A 17,778-nucleotide genomic window follows, 5' to 3' on the forward strand; every position below is an offset into this window, starting at 1 on the left:
GATTGCATCCTTGTAAGACTAGAGCTGATTTTGTGCGCCCAGAATTGTGAGAAATTAAATTTTACCAACATTTTGAGATCTAGATATTGAATTTTAAACTCAAAACGTTGTGCGTAACTAAAATAAAATGAATTTATGGAATTTTGGTTCCTGCTGGGCATGTCAAATGACTCTGAACTGATCTCTCGCTGTAATCCCAGGAGATGTCCAGGCGCTATCTGGAGGCTGGCAACTAACCGCGGCACAAATCAAGCTCCTGGAATGCCGTTGCTGACTTACTGCCTTTCCTCTGAGGAAAGCGTGAGGCTGGCGCTCCTCCTTGCTACTTCTCGGCCAATAGGAAGCGGCGTGGGCGCCCCCCACCCCCGCAAGGCCAGAGAAATAATGGCGGCTGCCGCGACGACGATGACAGGAGTGGGACTGCGGCGTCTGCTGGCTGCGGGTTCGAGACTGAGGAGGCGGAGATTGTGAGTGACGCGCGGGCAAAAGGCTGAGCGCGCCCCCGCTTGCACGCGCCCAGCTTCGTCTCCCGCTGGAGCTGGAAAGGGGGAAGGAGGGGAGCCATGCCGAGCTTCCCTCACCCCCTTCCAGCCCCCAGCAGGCATTGCATTGCTGGTTGCCAGCCCCCCTCACGTTTCCAAATACCACGCGCGCGCACAAAGGTGTGGCCCGCACCAGTCCGTATGAAGGGCACACAAATCGAGGTCAAATTATAAACAAGAGCCTTGTTAGTCCGAGTAGACTTTTATAAACTTTTATGGACCAGAGACCACTTTGGCTGCCTCCATCATTGTCGGATATTGTCCTATCGTCGTAGTATAGCAGTTGTTGATAACTGGATTGTCTTGTCTGCAAAGGAAAATCCAGTTGTGAATAGGGTTCCTAACAGGTGTGGAGAAAAATACTCTGCCCCTTTAATAGAGGCTTAAAGTGTGAAACTGGGCAGTTCAGGCTTTTCCTGACATAACATCCTATCAGGTCTCGATTAAAGAGACCAACGTTTTTTGTTTTCCAAGCAGTTGGCGACCCTAGTTGCCATAATTTTAAATGACTATGCAGTTAAAGTTCTCTATTAAAGGGGCAAAATGTTCAAGCTGTTAAGGTAAATAACCTTACCTGGTAATGAGCATCCGATTAAGCCTCCATTAAAAGGAGAGAAGGTTTTTTTCTCCAAGCAGTTGGCAACCATAGTTGCAATAGCACAACTTCAGATGCTGTGTGGAGGCAGCATTTCTCAGATGCGTGTAATGGGTCTTCATTAAGAAGTTGTGTAGGACTGCTACTTGCATTTAATGATGCAGGCTGTAGTCCCCATATATTTATGCTAGAATGAATCTTTACATTTCCATAAGGCTTCTGTTTATTTTTGCAGCAACAAACTAACATGACTACTTCTGGAATTATTAACAGCTTATGAGTTAATGCTTATAACTACAACTGTCACGTATTTAAAGAAAGTTAAGGGCCTAATGCTATGCATGTTTATTCAGCAGCAAGTCCCTTGACTCCAGTAGTGTTGACTCCAATATGAAAGTGCAACCTGAAATAAAGATTCTTAGAAGCGGCTCTCATCTTGACAGTGAGGTTTACAGTGAAATCAGAATAGTGATTAAGGAGGAGTATGTCCTTAACTGTTAAAAGAAGAGGCTGTCCAAAATATTTTATATTCACCAGTTCAAAACGCAACTATGCCCATTTCTTCCATCAAATAAAATTTATGCTACTGATTAATTGATTGAAACTTTAGTTGCTCAAAGTTCTGTTTAAACCACCTAATCTATGCAGCCCTTTTATAGTCTTTTTCTTTTTCACAGTTGTGATGAAAATCCCCCACCCACACACACACACTTAATGCATAGATCCAGAGGAGTTAGCCGTGTTAGTCTGTAGTAGCAAAATCAAAAAGAGTCCAGTAGCACCTTTAAGACTAACCAATTTTATTGTTAGTCTTAAAGGTGCTACTGGACTCTTTTTGATTTTGACACTTAATGCATGTGTGTGTATTATGTGGGGATTCTAATTCACATTAGCAAACATGTTAAATGGGGTTCATACCTTCCTCTGGTTCTAAGTGTTCCATGAAAACCAGCGACTTCAAGTTGAATTCTTCAAGTACATTACCATACATAGCTGCTTAGAACAGAAATTGTGCTCTAGTTCTATGGTTCTCATAAGTTTATGGTAAACTTTGTTTTGTATGATGTAGTGACATTCTGTGGGCAAAGCTATACTCAAGGCTTGAAGTGTTTCTTTACTTCCGTCATCCCTACAAAGGGCTTATGACAATGAATCAATGGTGAAAAGGAAAAAGGTTTAAGTGCTCTTTCCTTTACCTCCCCAATGACCAAGAAGTTACAATTAGTGCCTGTCTAAGAAGTGGAAAGCAGTGCTGTTTTTTCATATATTGGACACTGGAGGGTGCTAATGTGATGAAAGCTGGAATAGATCGCAGCAGTGTTTGTTTTCTTTGTTAATCAGTAAAATGTTCCTCTGTGGCAATATTTTTGCTAGCACAAGCCTTGGACAAAAAACATTAACATCCAATGAAAACAGGGTTTTATTTGGAAAAAGCTGATAGTTGAAAATGTTTGAAACATCTCTATGAAGATCAAGTGATTTTCTTTTCCCATGTTTCAAATTATTATTAAGTTCCATATTATACATTTGCTAAAAAGTCACTCGTTACAATTAAATCAATCGTACTACTTCTTGCTTTTAGGACTTATAGAGGATTTTGCTCCAAAATGCCGTTCTTCATCATGTTCTTGTAAAACAGCTAAAACTGTCTAAAAGAATATATTGAATCCCTTGCTGTATTGGCTGATTGAAGGTCTTTTTATGTTAATTTTATTACCATGAAAAGTGATGGTTATTATAGACTACTAGCTTGATACCCATGCTTCACTACGGTATTTAACTACTTTAAATCCAGTTATAATACTTACGGGTATGTAACATTTTTTGGTTTGTGGGAGGGGGTTGAGTTGGCTTTGTAGTATAATAGCATAGTACCTGAGCTTCACAAAGGTGTTTGAATAAAGCGAAGCTCCTTGATGTTGAAAACCAATGAAGTGAATTTCAAAATGTAACATTTATTGAAGAAATTTTAGAAGGAAAAGATTGTAGTGCAATAAATAAAGTAAAAAATACGTACAAGCGGGATTTTTTCTATTGAAGGACCTCTTTGTAGACCACATTGGTGGTTTTCCCCTCAGGTGCTAGGATCACCAGGCTGCTGGGTGAGCTCACTCTGGAGCAGGCCACATAGAACTGCCCATGTGAGAAGCAGTCCTCCCTCAAGTCAATTCCTGTCACCTTCAGTGTCTGACCCTGGGACTTGATGATTGTCATAGCAAAGCAGACCTTGAGGGGGAACTACAGTCTCTTGAACTCAAAGAGGTTCTCTGATGGTATGGTATGTGTGGTATGAACACCGACTCCCTCTGAGCACTACTGGTGAACAATGTGGCCTTGATGACATTCCTGTGGAGGGCTTTTACTCGCAGTCTGGTGCCATTGCAGAATTTTGGGTGGGTTGAGGTTCCAGAGCAGCATCACTGGAGCCCCCACTTTGAGGAGAAGCTTGTGGGCTGGAAAGCTAGGAGGGCTGAGCGTGTTGAGGAACTCCGTGGGTTAGTGGACCGCGTCATCCATTTGTACCACTGAGTCCACAGATCTGTACTCCATTTCTGCCCCTTCGAGGGAGTTGTGTTTCATTAATGATGGCAGCCTTGTCATTCTTGGGGGTCAGAATGGTATGCTTGCACAGCCAGTCCATGGACTTCTCCATGATAGTGGTGATATCAGGGTATATTGTGGCTGTTAGGTCTGCTGGGGTTGTCACTACTGTGCCCAGGCCTGCAGGGATGATCACCTTTCCCTTGGACTCAGGATACTCTCAGTCACCTATTTTTAGTAGGAGTTCAGAGAATTCCCCAGCAGACATGTCGCCTTTCAAGTGGACCCTCATGTTCTTTCTTAGTGAAAGTTTCCTGATGAGGGGCCACGGATATGATGCCTTGACATACATGGTAACCTCGTCAGCTCAAGTTCCCCTTGGGACTACTGGAAGAGTCTGCCAGAAGTCACCAGCCAGCAACACAGTGACTCCCCGCATCACTCTCTTGTTGCTCCTGACATCTTTGAGGGTTATGCTCAGTGCCTCAAAACACCCCTTGTGCACCATGGTGCTCTCATCCCAAACAATGAGCTTACAGTTCTGCAGCACTTGGACCATGTTGCTTTGTTTTGAGATCCTGAACAGGAATGTTTCTGCATGGATGAGGTTAAAAGGCAGCTTCAAGGTAGCGAAGGATCATAGGCCATACCTGAGTGAGCCTTGATCTTCCATGGAAGTGAGCACCTCTCTAATCTGCCACTCTGTGCTCCTCAGGGTGATCTTGCTGGTACTTGGCCACTGCTGCTCAGTACACCACAAGAGTACGATGTGCATATTTCTTTGCTGCATCTCTAAGTTGCTTCCTCCTTTTAGTGTGGGTGTATCTTGCACAACATCTGCCAGGAGGCTTCTTGGGAGCAGTAAGAGGTGATAGCTGTGTGAGGTGGAGTTGGACTGAGGGAGGGGTGGTGTGGTGGGCACTTTGGCAGGTTCATGTGAGAGGTTTGCATTGAAATGGCCCCTAGAAAGGTTGTACACCATCTCCCCACGAACGTTTAAAAACTCAGTTGCCATACTGACTTTTATATAAAATCCCCATTCAGGAGTCTTGTACTGTCTTTCTTCAACTGTCTGTTGTTTCCTTGACCTGATTTTTACCTCAGAACACAGAATTCCACAGCTGACCCATCAGAGAGAGGGGGGTGCAAGCAGGCAGGCCTCACAGTAGGGTTGCCTGGTCCAGGTTGGGAAATTCCTAGAGATTTGGAGGGTGGAGCTTGGATAGAGTGGGGTTTGGGGAGGGGAGGGGTCCTCAGAATGGTATAATAGCATAGAGTCCACTCTCCAAAGCAGCCATTTTCTCCAGTGGAACTGATCTCTGTCACCTGGAGATCAGTTGTAATTCCAGAAAATCTCCAGCCACCACCTGAAGGCTGGCAAGCCTACACCACAGCGAGATTGGCAACCCTAGTGAACTTTTAGGGGAAGACTGTGAGGTGCATTTTACCTCAGGACACATTCCATGACTCTCTTAGCAACTGCATACTGTTTAGAATGTTGGGCTGAGCCCCAGTCAGGCCACATATGCAAATGACTTTGAAAGCTAGCCCAATCAGGGAAGAATGGCCAAGTTGTCAATGGGGTGGGGTGGGGAGCAGGCAACTGCTTGCCAGCCACACAGGGAAGCTGTATCCCTATGGGAAAACACATTTTACCCCTTTTTACCCCTTAGGGGGTGAATTTCTTAAAATCCCTTCTTAGTGAGCCTCCCCAAATTCTCCCCAAATTTCACATTTCTAGGTCCAGGGGTTTGGGCTGGTCATTGATTAGTCAGTCAGGACACTTGTCTTTATATATGTAGGTTGGTATTGTATGAATGTTAGCAAGTCCCAATATGTCCTATTCAAAGTTTCTTCAAAACTAGAAATGTTTGTTGATGTTTTCAAACTGTGGTTCTTTTCTTAGTGAAATTCTTTAGCAGAACTGAATTCTTATAAATGGGGGGGGGAGGGGAGAGGCTTTTTTTTGAATTTTTTTTATTTTTTGTTACTTACATTAACTAACAATACAAAAGGAAAGAAGGGGGGCAGGGGAAGGAAAGAAAAAAAAACAGCAACATATAACAACACTACACTACAAATAATGCTATCCCTTCATACTGCCATTATTAAAAAATTAAAACTTTGTAAAATATTGATGGAGTGGTTGACCTTGCAAAATACAGATTACAATCCAAATTAAGTCTTCCTCCCCCCCCCTGGGCCTCGGACGCAGTTCTCTCTGAGCAGCTGCAACCGCAGTGCTCGTTCCCTCCCCCCCCCTTCAGACTTCAAATCCTTTTCTTCTTGCTTGGTGTCTTGCTGAAATTCTTGGTTTTTGTCCTCAAAATCCCTTAGTTGATCTTCTGATGTTATCTTGTAAGCTTGATCTTTGTAACTAAACCAGATACCTTCTGGAAATAGCCATTTATACTTTATTCCACGTTCCCTCAGAAGAGCTGCAAACCTTTTATACTTAAATCTCCTTTTCCGAACTAGGAATGGAACGTCCTTCAGTATCTTAACCTTATTACCCAGAAAGTCCAGATCCGCATTGTATGAGTTATATAGGATAGTGTCTCGGATCCTCTTAGATGAAAAATCGATGATGATCTCGCGAGGCAGCTGACGCTTCGTTGCATATTTTGAAGAAGCCTGACGGACTTCCAAAATGGTGCTTTTTACCTCTTCTTTAGTTGCCCTCGCGGATGTCGCCAATAGTTCCGAGGCCAGATCCCTTAAATCCTCATTTTCCTCCTCTTTCACGTTCTGGAGGCGCAAAATTGTCTGTGTTCGTTCCACTTGTAGCCCGATCAGCTGGTTCTCCACCAGCTTTAACTCTTTGTTCGTTGCCCTCACGAGTGACGCATTTTCCCGAGCAGACTTCTCTGCCCCCCCCCCCGCTGCTTCCTTAATGGTTTTCACTTCGCTCTCAATTAAGCCCACCCTTTGATCTGTTTCATTCAGCTTGTCAACAAAGGGCTTTATGGCTTCGATAACCGACCTCTTCACCAAGTCCTCGAGCGACTCTCCTTTCCCCTGCAGGGCAGCCGAGATTGACTTGCCCAAAGCGGGACTCTGCTTTTTCGCCACCATTTTAGGGGGGGGGGGACCGCCAACCGAGTTCTGAAACTCAGCGAGGGGGGAGAAACCCGAGCCTTCTTAGCTTCAGATCCCACCATTCCTTCGCGTGCGCTTGTAGTAACAGAAGGGATTCGCTTACTTACAGGCTTCCGCCTAGTTCTGTTCTTTGCCGTTTTCCATGGCCCGGCAGCACTCGAGGTGCCACGCACGTCTGCCAGCCTCCATAGGAACAAACGGGCAATTTACCCCCTGCATCGATTTCAGGGGGCTCTTCCCGTCGCGTTCCGGACCCTGTCTCCCTCACTGGGAGTCCTGGGGGCTAATCTTCGCAGATCAGCCGCCCGGTCAGGCTGCTCGGGCGCTTCCTCCCGGACCTGTGGAGAGGAGCGTCCGACATGGCCGAGAAAACGAAACCGAATCCCAGTTAGCAAGTCCCAATATGTCCTATTCAAAGTTTCTTCAAAACTAGAAATGTTTGTTGATGTTTTCAAACTGTGGTTCTTTTCTTAGTGAAATTCTTTAGCAGAACTGAATTCTTATAAATGGGGGGGAGGGGAGAGGCTTGTCTGCAAGCCACTGTGGACAGTCTAGGAACTGGGAGACCAGGTTTGAATCCCCACTCCGCCACGGAAGTTTGCCATGAATATGAGCCAGTCATATACAACAGGGTTGTCTTGAGGATAAATGGAGTAAAGGAAAATGATGTTAGCTGCTTTGAGACCCTATTGGGGAGAAAAGTGGGGTATAAATGAAGTAAAGTTAAGTCAGTTGTTTCCTTGCTGTCTTTAGGGAGTGCTGAAAGGTTTGGACTGGTTTTTGTGCAGCTAAATTGGGAAGTGCTGGTTGGAGAGGATGAATCTGAAAGAAGAGTAATGAGGGAAAAGTTCTGGTGGAGCAAAGATGCTCTTTGGAACTGTGCTGGTGACTCCATTTCTCCTAATCTGCTGTCTGGACTGGCAGGTATTAGGCCAGGGGTGAGCACTGTTGCATGTAGATGATAGTATCAGGTGTGCTGGTTCATTCTCTATATTGCTTTATTTGTTTGCAGTCAATGACCATTAAGAGCCATTAACATATATTTACAACAGTCCCAAATAAAATGAAAACCACATAAAATTCCAGCATATAAAATGTGAGATATAATAAATACATAATACAATTTAAAATACATGTTAAGATAATTAAAATAGTTGAGATTATGCCAAAAGGAAGGAAGAAGTAGATCTCTATGTATGACCTTCTTGCTTGGTGTGGAATTTTATCACACGAACACAAAACTTGGCTATTAGCCTAGAGAAAGTTGAGTTTTCATCTATTAAAAGTTTCTCCAAGCAAGCCTTATCCGCAAAAATTGTTGGTCTATCAAGGAGGGGAAAAATAGTCTTATCTCGTGGTTCTTTATAGAAAGGGCAATGGAAAAAGACATGTTCTTTCCAACAATTCCACTTCCCCTAAAGTGCAGGGACAAAATCTTTCTGATGTGCTGATTCACACAACCTCACATTCAAATGGCAAATTTGTGTTTTATGGGTTGGCAGATCTGGCAAAATTTCCTAGTTTACACCACAGGTTTAAAACTACTTTAATTCACACACACTCTAGGGAATGATAGGAACTGCAATTCAGAGTCTGGGACCTACAGTTGTCTGATAGAGAACCCTGACTGAAGGACAATTCCCAGGAGGACTCTTTGGGAGAAGGCAAGACAGTTAAACTGGGACCAATGAAAACAAGAGGCTTGAACTTCTCTAACAAGCTGAGAGTCTTTGCTGAGATCCAAAATGCTGCTCCATTGAACCTCCCATGTTTTATCTTTCTCACAATGAATCTGATGTTCTGCTCCTGATTTATTTGATTTTCATCATTTTACACCCGAAGTTCTTTCTTTGGTGCCTCCTCATGTCTTAAAAATTGAGCAGCATCCTGTCTTAATTTTTACATCATTGCTTGCCATACTGTGTCAATATCTGTTTTCTTTTTTAAAATTTGTGTTATGAATAAGTCTTGATCAATTCTAGGATCATAGAATAAGATATATGTCAAAATTCATTGCAGAATGGAGTTCTATGTGCTATTCGTCTTCCAGACAAGGATAATAGAACCAAGGGAAGTCTTTTTGTGTATAAAGGCAAGAAAAACTGTCTTCTTGAACTGTGGTCTAAATCTGTATTACTTTGTTATCATGATATGGGAACGACTTTTGAACTCTTTCTTTCTTCTTGTTTCCGTTTCTAGACATTTGGTAGTGCTATCCTATGCAGAGTTTCTCTAGTCTAAGCCCACTGAAATCAACTGGCTTTGACTGGAAAAACCTTGCATAGGATTGCATTGCAGATATACTGTAATCAAAGAAGAGCTCAGCTGGTTATTATACAACTAAATTTTCTTTCTTTCATTCCATTTTTAAAAAGTGACATTACAAAATGACCAGCCATTTTGAAGTCTGTTCCTCAAATGAAAAGGAAGTCATGAAACTCTGAAGAATTTGGGACACGCCAAGTCGATTTTCTAAAATTTAATGTACTCATTGTACTTAACAGAGACATTTTATATCAAGCTTTCAGGTGACCTAATTTCCCCAGTACTGTACATTTAGCTTTATACATCTGCACCTAATTTGTAAAAAGGACTTAATGAGAAACTTCAAACAGTTTAAACGTCAATTACAAAGAGGGTAAGGTTTTAAAGTTCCAGTAATCTGTCCATATTGGTCATTGAAACATGAGCCTGGCTGGATGTAATTCAAGACAGATGTCATTCCAAAGCCTTGAAAATAAGGTCCTTATATATGGTCAGTGCTAACAAGCTGTCATGCTAGGTTGTAGCTACACTTAGATTGCTGTTGAAGAATACAATTATTGCTTTCTTCTGGTAAGGACTCAGTAGCAGGAAAAGTGTTTGATAAACTCTCTACTCCTCAGAATATCAGCTTGTTTTAAAAGAGTACCTAAGCGGAACAGTGTGTCCTAGGAACAGCTTTACTCTAAGTACTATTCCAATCCCTGATAGCTAATTTTAAGACCTATTGCAGCTGCAGAGAAGTTAGAACTGAGAGCATTGGCCACTATGTTGTTTTGAACAGATCCAACATGGCATACAAATGAAGATGTTATGGCTTGGATCCAGCAAAGCACAAGTGGAAATATAAAACAGACTTAGGGCCATTCCATTTTCACGAGTTCTTGTGCAACACCTAACACTTTCCTCCCTATATATTACAGCATCCAGAAATTGGTGGTACAAGATCTTGCACAAGCAGAAATGCAAGTGAGGATACAATAACTTTGACTTAGTGCAACGACTGCCACAGCCTTTTTCTTGAATTTCAGCTTGTGCAAGGGCTCTAATATTACACATTATTATTCCATTGGTGGGTGGCATTAGATAAAATAGGCAAATGGAAACCAAAAGTCTCTTAGACTGTTTTAAAGCAAAGCATTAACAAGTAATCTACAAGGCTGTGTGAAGAATAATCAAGATCTTTCTGTACAGGTATCTGTCTTCCGACTGAAGAGAATTCAGAATTTTATTACAGGAGAAAACCTTGTATCCTAGCCAAGGATCACTCAGTCTTGTAAGAACTTTATCAAGTTATTCTTGAAAAGATTAAATAAACAAGAATCACAACTTTACAAAAATATTAGCATATGTAAATAAGATAATTAAAAAAGAATACATGTCATCCCTTCTCCTACCTAGCCTGTATTTAAAGATAAAACGCAATGTCTAAAATTACCAAGCCTTTTTAGAAATGCTAACCCAATATTTGGGGTATTTGGGGTTTTTAAGGTGTGTCTGTCTTATATAGATACAATTACATGAGCCTCACGTGACTTTATTAAACCATCTATTTTCTCTAAAGGCATGATGTAAGATACCTCGGAATAACTGTTGCAAATTCTGTACTGTTTGTTCTGGGATTTATTCTGGACAGAAAGCCATTGATTTATGTTATCGTTCTGTAGCTGTAGGTTTGCTGGAACAGTGAAAAAATGGATGTTTGCAATTTTACTCAAGAACTAAACGCAAACTCTTCTTAACCCTATTGTGTTAAAGCATCGTAAATAGTGTGCTGAATTCCAACCCCATGTGTGTCAGCATTGCTATGACAGATACAATTAGTACCTCTAAATGTGATGTTGCATCACATAAAGTGCCATGCAAACAGGCAAGGGGAAAGATAGGGATGGAATTTTTCAGTTAACACAAGCTAGCGCGGCTAAGACCACTTCAGGCAGTACTGAGGGGCTGTGAGAAGAAAATAGTTGGATGTGTTATGGCTAACATCTGAAGTGGTCACTTATACATATTTCCAATAGGATACATGTGTGCCATATGTCTACCTAGCATAATGCACGTTTTTCTGAATCGCTTGTTGTGCATCCTTTATTTGGTGCTGCTGAGTAATGTCTGAAGCTGTCCTTAATGTTTGGTATCAGAATGGGGAATGCAGTTGAAGCATAGTATGAAGGCCTGTCTATTTGACTTCTACAGAATGCCTAGGGACGTGTCAAGGTGGATACTGCATGTGTGATAACAGCCGTGCATATCTTCAAGATGGGAACCCTTGTGATTTTGGTTCAGAAAAGCCACTGTGGTGGTCCCTTGATATTCATCACATTCTATGTAGTTTCTTAAGAGAACTCACATAGAATGTGATGAAATAAATGAATGAAACCTTCCTTCTTTCCTTCCTTCCTTCCTTTCACTGTGTCGAGGGAGAGCAATTCATTAGAGCCTAAGAAGAGCCCTGCTGGACTAGACTAATGGTCTATCAAATTCAGCATCATGTTTTACACGGTTGCCAACTGGTTGCCCTGGAGGGCTAATAACAGGGTATTGCGGCTTTGTCTCCCAACACTAGCACTCAGAGGCTTTACTGCCTATGAATACAGAAGTTCCCTTTAGTCATCATGACTGATAGCCATTTCTGTGCTCCAGGAATCTGTGTATTAAAGCCAGCCACGATCGCAGTCATCACTAAATCCACTGGCAGTGAATTCCGCAAATGAAGTGAATCTATTGCCCCTGAACTTCATTGGGTTTTCCCAAGTTCTCCATCCCCATGCATAATTTTATAAACCTTTGTCATCTCACGCTATTTGTCTTTTATCTATTTGGAAAGCTCCCAGATTCTTTAGTCTGTCCTCAGAAGAAAGATGCTTCAACCTCTTGTCATTGTTGCCCTCCTTAGTTATTCACGAAAGTGAAAAAGATAACTGTGTCATCTTAAGTTGTGCTATCTGTAGCACTGGAAAAAAATAATACAGCAGTTTAGAAAGTTCTGCACTGTTATTTTGTTGCTGTAGTTACTAACCCTGTAATAGGAAAATTGGTTGTGTGTTATGTGTCATCGTCAAGTCGCTTCAGACTTATGGTGACCCTATGAAAGAAAGACCTCCAGAACATCCTATCATTAACAGACTTGTTCAAATCTTGCAAACTGGAGGACGTGCATTCTTTTATTGAGTCAAGCCATCTCATTTTGAGTCTTCCTCTTTTCCTACTGCCTTCAACTTTTCCTTATATTATTGACTTTTCCAGAAAGTCTTGTCTTCCCTTGATGTGACCGAAGTACGATAGCCTCAGTTTTGTCATTTTGGCTTCTAGGGAGAATTCAGGCTTAATTTGATCTAGTACCCACTTATTTATCTTATTGCTGTCCATGGTATTTGTAAAACTCTCCTCCAGCGCCATATTCCAAATGAATCAATTTTCTTTCTGTCAGCTTTCTTCACTGTCCAACTTTCACATCCAGACACAATAATGGGAAATACCATAGTATGGATTATCTTGATCTTATATATATATTTATATACCGCCCAGAGCCCCTGGGATGGGCGGTATATAAATTGAATAAATAAATAAATAAATCTTGGTCACCAGAGAGACATCCTTATCCTTAAGGATTTTTTCTAGTTCCCTTATGGCTGCTCTTCCAAGTCTCAATCTTCTTCTGATTTCTTTATTGCCCTTTTGGTTGATGATTGAGCCAAGGAATAGAAAATCTTTAACAATTTCAATTTCTTCATTGTCAACCTTAAAATTCTTCAGTACTCATTACTTCTGTCTTCTTGACATTCAGCTGTAATCCTGCTTTGGCACTTTCTTCTTCTTTAACCTTCTTTAGGAGTCATTTCAAGTCTTCACTATTTTCTGCCAGTAACGTGGTGTTATTTGCATATCCCAAATTGTTTATGTTCCTTCCACCAGTTTTCACTTCACCTTCTTCTAGATCTAATCCAGCTTTCCTTATGATATGTTCTGCATATAGGTTGAACAGGTAGGGAGATAATATACATCTTGTCTGACACCTTTGTCAATTGGAAACCATTCTGTTTCCTCATATTCTGTCCTGACAGCAGCCTCTTGTCCAGAGTACAAGATGTGCAGCAAAACCATCAGATGTTGTGGCACACTCATTTTTTTAAGACTCTCCATAGGTTTTGATGATCCACACAGTCAAAAGCTGTAATCTATAAAACACAGGCTGATTTTCTTCTGAAATTCCCTGGTATTCTCCATTAGCCTTCGTAAAGTTGCAATGTGATCTCTAGTGCCTCTTCCTTTTCTCAATCCAGCTTGAACATCTGGCATTTCTCATTCCATGTATGGTAACAGTCTATGCTGTAAAATTTTGATCATCCCTTTGTTTGCGTGGGAAATTAACTTGATGATCCGATAGTTGCTGCGCTCTTTGGCATCCCGTTTTTCAGAACTGGAATGTAGACTGAACATTTCCAGTCTGTGGGCCATTGTTTTGTTTTCTATATTTGTTGACATATTCTTTCTAAGATTTCAGGTTCTTTGTCAAAACATTCTTTTTTGAGGGAATCTGTCATCCTTCCATCTCTTTTGCATAGTTCTTCAGTGTATTGGTTCCATCTTTCCTTTATTTTGTCTTGATCAGATAGTGTATTTCTGTGTTGATTGTTCAGCATCCCTAGCTGTGGTTTGAATTTCTCTTTGATTTCCTGGATCTTGTGGAACAGATCTCGTTCTTCCTTTTTTATTGTCATCTTCTATTTCTTTGCACTGGTTGTCATAATAGATTTCTTTGTCTCTGCATGCATGTCACTGAAAAGCTGCGTTTAGAGTTCTGATACTATTTTTGTCACCTTTTGCTTTTGCTTCTCATCTGTCTTTAGCAATTTTAAGAGATTCATCAGTCATTCATCTAGGCTTCTCCTTTCTTTTGGCTACAGGAATAGTCTTTGCATATTCTTCCTTGATAATATCTCTAGTTTCAGACCACAGTTCTTCTGGTTCACAATCAATTATACTTAGTAATGCAAATCTGTTCTTTGCATGGTCTTTAAATTCTTCAGGAATGTTATTGAGATTATATTTTGGCACTATGACACTATATTAGAATTTCTCTTCAGCTTTATTCTGATACTAACAATTCATAGGAAAATAGGAAAATAGAAAACTTAAAATATTGACATTTTCCCTCTCAATATACTTATGCAGTTTTGGGATGATTTTAGCAGTCGTTTTATAGCTGGTGATTACTAGCAATAACAACTTAAAAACATAGTCTGTTCAGCAACGTTTGAAGCCCTGACGGACTCAGCTTCAGATGCTGAGATTGCCAGACAGTAAGAGTATGATTGACATGTTTCTCCCCCCACCCATGTGGCTAGCCCGAAATGGCAGTTGGGGATGGAATGTTGAGGGGGCTGACAGTTGGAGAGAAAACTGCAGAGTGAAAGAGAGTTGGAGCCTGGCTTTTGACCAGAGAGGGTCAGCCAGAGAATCCTCTGTGAGAGGAAGTAATGTTTATGAAGCACTTTTAGTCTTTGGACTAAAGTGGGTAAAAACCAGCACTAACTCCTGCTTAGACTTGAGAGATATGGGGATTTTAGTGGGCCAAGGAAGTGGGTAGAAAGGAGTCTCCCCTTCAGCACCAGGAAAAGGGCTATAGCTCATAACTATAACGCCTGCCCAGAATCTAGTAAGGGTTTGACTCAATGGAGCACCCTAAGGTCTGGAGAGGAGGGAAAGTCATGCTGTGTTTGTGTGTAAAAAGTGAAACATTTGTGAAGCAGTGCCAACCCCTCAAAGAAACCAAGTGTTTTGTGCCTCACACCAGTGAAGTTGCTGTACAAAAACCTTTGTTACTTCAGTTCAAACACTTCATTCAGTTCAAACACCTGCCTACCTGCCTTTTAACTTCACCTACTGTAAATAAACCTTCTGTTACATTTTGAACCTCCCCAAGCCTTGTGTTCCAGTTTCTGTTTAAGGGAAGTGCTAACCCCTGGTCTGTCCCCTACTAAGACTTGGCTGGGTAACCATTCCATTTTTAATATTCCTTAAGGGTGGGATAAGAAAGAAAGTTGAAGCTACACATCAAGCACACTACCAGAGGCTTCTCAGCCCAGTATACAGCTTCATAGGCTTAAAGAGAAGAAGTTTTACCTCAGGGTAGGGGAAGGTCAGCCCAAGCCTGAGTTTGACGTGGGTTTGTGGCACCCTCCTCCAGCTTCAGAGCCAGTGGTGTATAGTGGTTAGAGTACCAGACTAGAATCAGGGGGGGGCATGATTGCTCTCTTTAAATATTTGAAAGGCTGTCATTTGGAGGAGGGCAAAGAGCTGTTCCAGTTGGCAGCAGAGGGTAGGATGCGAAGCAATGGGCTAAAACTACATGCACAAAGGTACCAGCTGGATATTAGGAAAAACTTTTGAACTACAGAGCAGTTCAAAAGTGGAATCAGCTGCCTAGGGAGGTGGTGAGCTCCCCCTCACTGGCAGTTTTCAAGAAGAGGCTGGATGAATACTTGTCAGAGATGCTTTAGGCTGATCCTGCACTGGGCAGGGGGTTGGACTAGATGGTCTGTATGGCCCCTTCCAACTCTATGATTCCATGATTCTATGAATCCTTATTCTGCCATGGAAACTTGCTGGGCAGACTTGGGACAGTCACATGCTCTTAGCCTAAGGTACCTCTCAAGGTGATTGTTGTAAGGATAAAATGGAGGAAGAGGGGTGAGCAATGTTATACATTGCTTTGGGTTAGGGTTGCCAGCTCCAAGTTGGGAAGTTCCTGGAGATCTGGGGGATGAAACCTGGAGAAAGTGGGGTTTGGGGAGGGAAACACCTTGGCATAGGATAATTCTATAGAGTCCACCCCCCAAAGTAGCCATTTTCTCCAGGGGAACTGATCTCTGTGGCCTGGAGACCAATTGTAATTCTGGGAGATCTCCAGCCACTACCTGGAGGCTGGCAACCCTACTTTGGGTCCCCATTGGGGAGAAAATGGGGTATAAATATCTAAATAGATAATAATATGAAATAAGTAGCTCTTGTTCCAGGAGAATCGCTGCTTGTGTGTGTGGGGGGGAGGGGCGCTCCTCAGGCTGAAGGAAGGCTTCCAGTGTTGCTGAGCAAAGGGGAAGGATTTGGGCCAGTATGCCTCTGTTTCCAGCATACCCTGCTTTGTGATCCATCCCCAAATGTTTGTGGCCAATGTCTGAACAAAACAAGCAGAGACAGATAGGGTTGCCAACCTTCGTGGGTCCTGGAAATCTCCTGCAATTATAATAAATATCCAGACTACAGAGGTCAGTTCTCTTGGAGAAAATGGCTGCTTTGGAGGGTGAAGTCTATGGCATTATAGCTGTCCGGAGCAGGCTCCTCCTGCCCCGGACTGGGCGCGCACGCCGGCCTCCCTGCCGCCCGCGGAGCTCCCCCCCCACCTGCGAAGCTCCCCTCCCCACCCACGGAACTCCCCTCCCCAATCCCGCGCACCCCCCACACCCCCCCCACACCCCTCGGGGGCCCCCTACCTGCGGGGAGCATGGACGGGGCGCACGGCGAGCCGGGCCGAAACAAGGAAGCGCTCACCCGCGCCGCCGCCCCTGTCAGCAGAGCCGCACGGGCCGGCATGGACGGCCGCCGCGCCGAGGGAAGCCGCTCCGACGAGGGGAAGGGCTGCGGCCCAGGAAACGCCGAGGCGGCCGCCCGCACCGTCCGGGTCGGAGGCGCAGGAGTGGGCCTGGCCGGCAGCGGGGCGAGGGGGCGGGACGGAGAGCCAGCCACGCCATCCCCTGACTGGCTGGACGGCTCCTGGGAGGGCTCGCCGGTGTGAGCCACGGGCAGGGATTGGCGCAGGGCCAGCACCGGCGAGCCATCAACGGGGAAGAGGAGACAGCTGGCGGGACAAGGAAGAAGTGAGGAGGGAGGATGATGGACGGGCACGGTGACCAAAGGGAAGGGGGGGGAAACCGAGGGAGAGCAGAGGGTGGAGGTGGCACGCACAGGGATTGGTGACGGGTCCAGAGGCGGGGAGGAGAGCCGCTATAAAGGGGGAGGTCCCGATGACGCGGAGGAGGAGTAGCTGACTGAGAGGTGGCACAGAGAGAGGGAAGGAGAAGTTCTCGGAGACAGCTAGCTGGAGACAGAGGCTGCTGGAGCAGCCACGGTCCCAGCCCAGTCTGAGGCAGAGGGAACTCACCCCTCCCCCTGGAGGCAAAGGAAGGGACGGCGGAGCACGAGGAGGGCGCGGTTGGGGGCGGGGCGGGGCCTCACAAACTGGTGGAGAAAGCAGGCACCGGCGGACCCGTGAGGCACCCGCTTCCGCACCTACCCACCCCCGCAGGCTGGAGCAGCTCCCGTACCCTTATACGCCCGGCAGTGCTGCAGAAGCCGAGCGGAGAGACACCCCCGGCCAGCCCTGCCATGGATCTCACCCAGTTCGGGCAGTGGCTCACGGAGCATCAGGGCCAGCTGCTGAAGGAGGTGGCCCAGCAGCAGCTGGATGCCCAGGCCGCTCTCGCCCGCCAGCAGCAAGACGCTCAGGCGGCCCTGATCCGGGGACTCCAACAGACCCTGGCCCAGGCAGGGGCCGGTGCCGGCGGGGGCGGGGGAGGCGCCAACCCCCGCCCGCCCTTTCACCTGGCCAAGTTAGGGCCAGAAGACGACGTAGATGCCTTTTTGGAGGCCTTTGAACGCACGGCGGAGGCGGCAGGCTGGCCGCAGGCCCAGTGGGCCTTCATCATTGGCCCTTACTTGACCGGAGAGGCCCAAGCCGCC

The 17,778-nt window shown here is 44.3% G+C and overlaps 1 protein-coding gene across 1 annotated transcript in view; it reads left to right on the top strand.

Annotated features, from left to right (window-relative positions):
* Window positions 1-384: 384 nt before the first annotated feature.
* CLYBL (citramalyl-CoA lyase) overlaps window positions 385-17,778 on the top strand; it is a 235,491-nt gene continuing 218,097 nt past the window's right edge. Inside the window, exon 1 of the mRNA XM_054973054.1 lies at window positions 385-467. Coding sequence (XP_054829029.1) covers window positions 385-467 — 83 coding nt within the window. The remainder of the gene's footprint in view (window positions 468-17,778) is intronic.

This window comes from Eublepharis macularius, chromosome 3, assembly GCF_028583425.1.
Source record: "Eublepharis macularius isolate TG4126 chromosome 3, MPM_Emac_v1.0, whole genome shotgun sequence".
In the NCBI taxonomy this organism is placed as follows: Eukaryota; Metazoa; Chordata; class Lepidosauria; order Squamata; family Eublepharidae; genus Eublepharis; species Eublepharis macularius.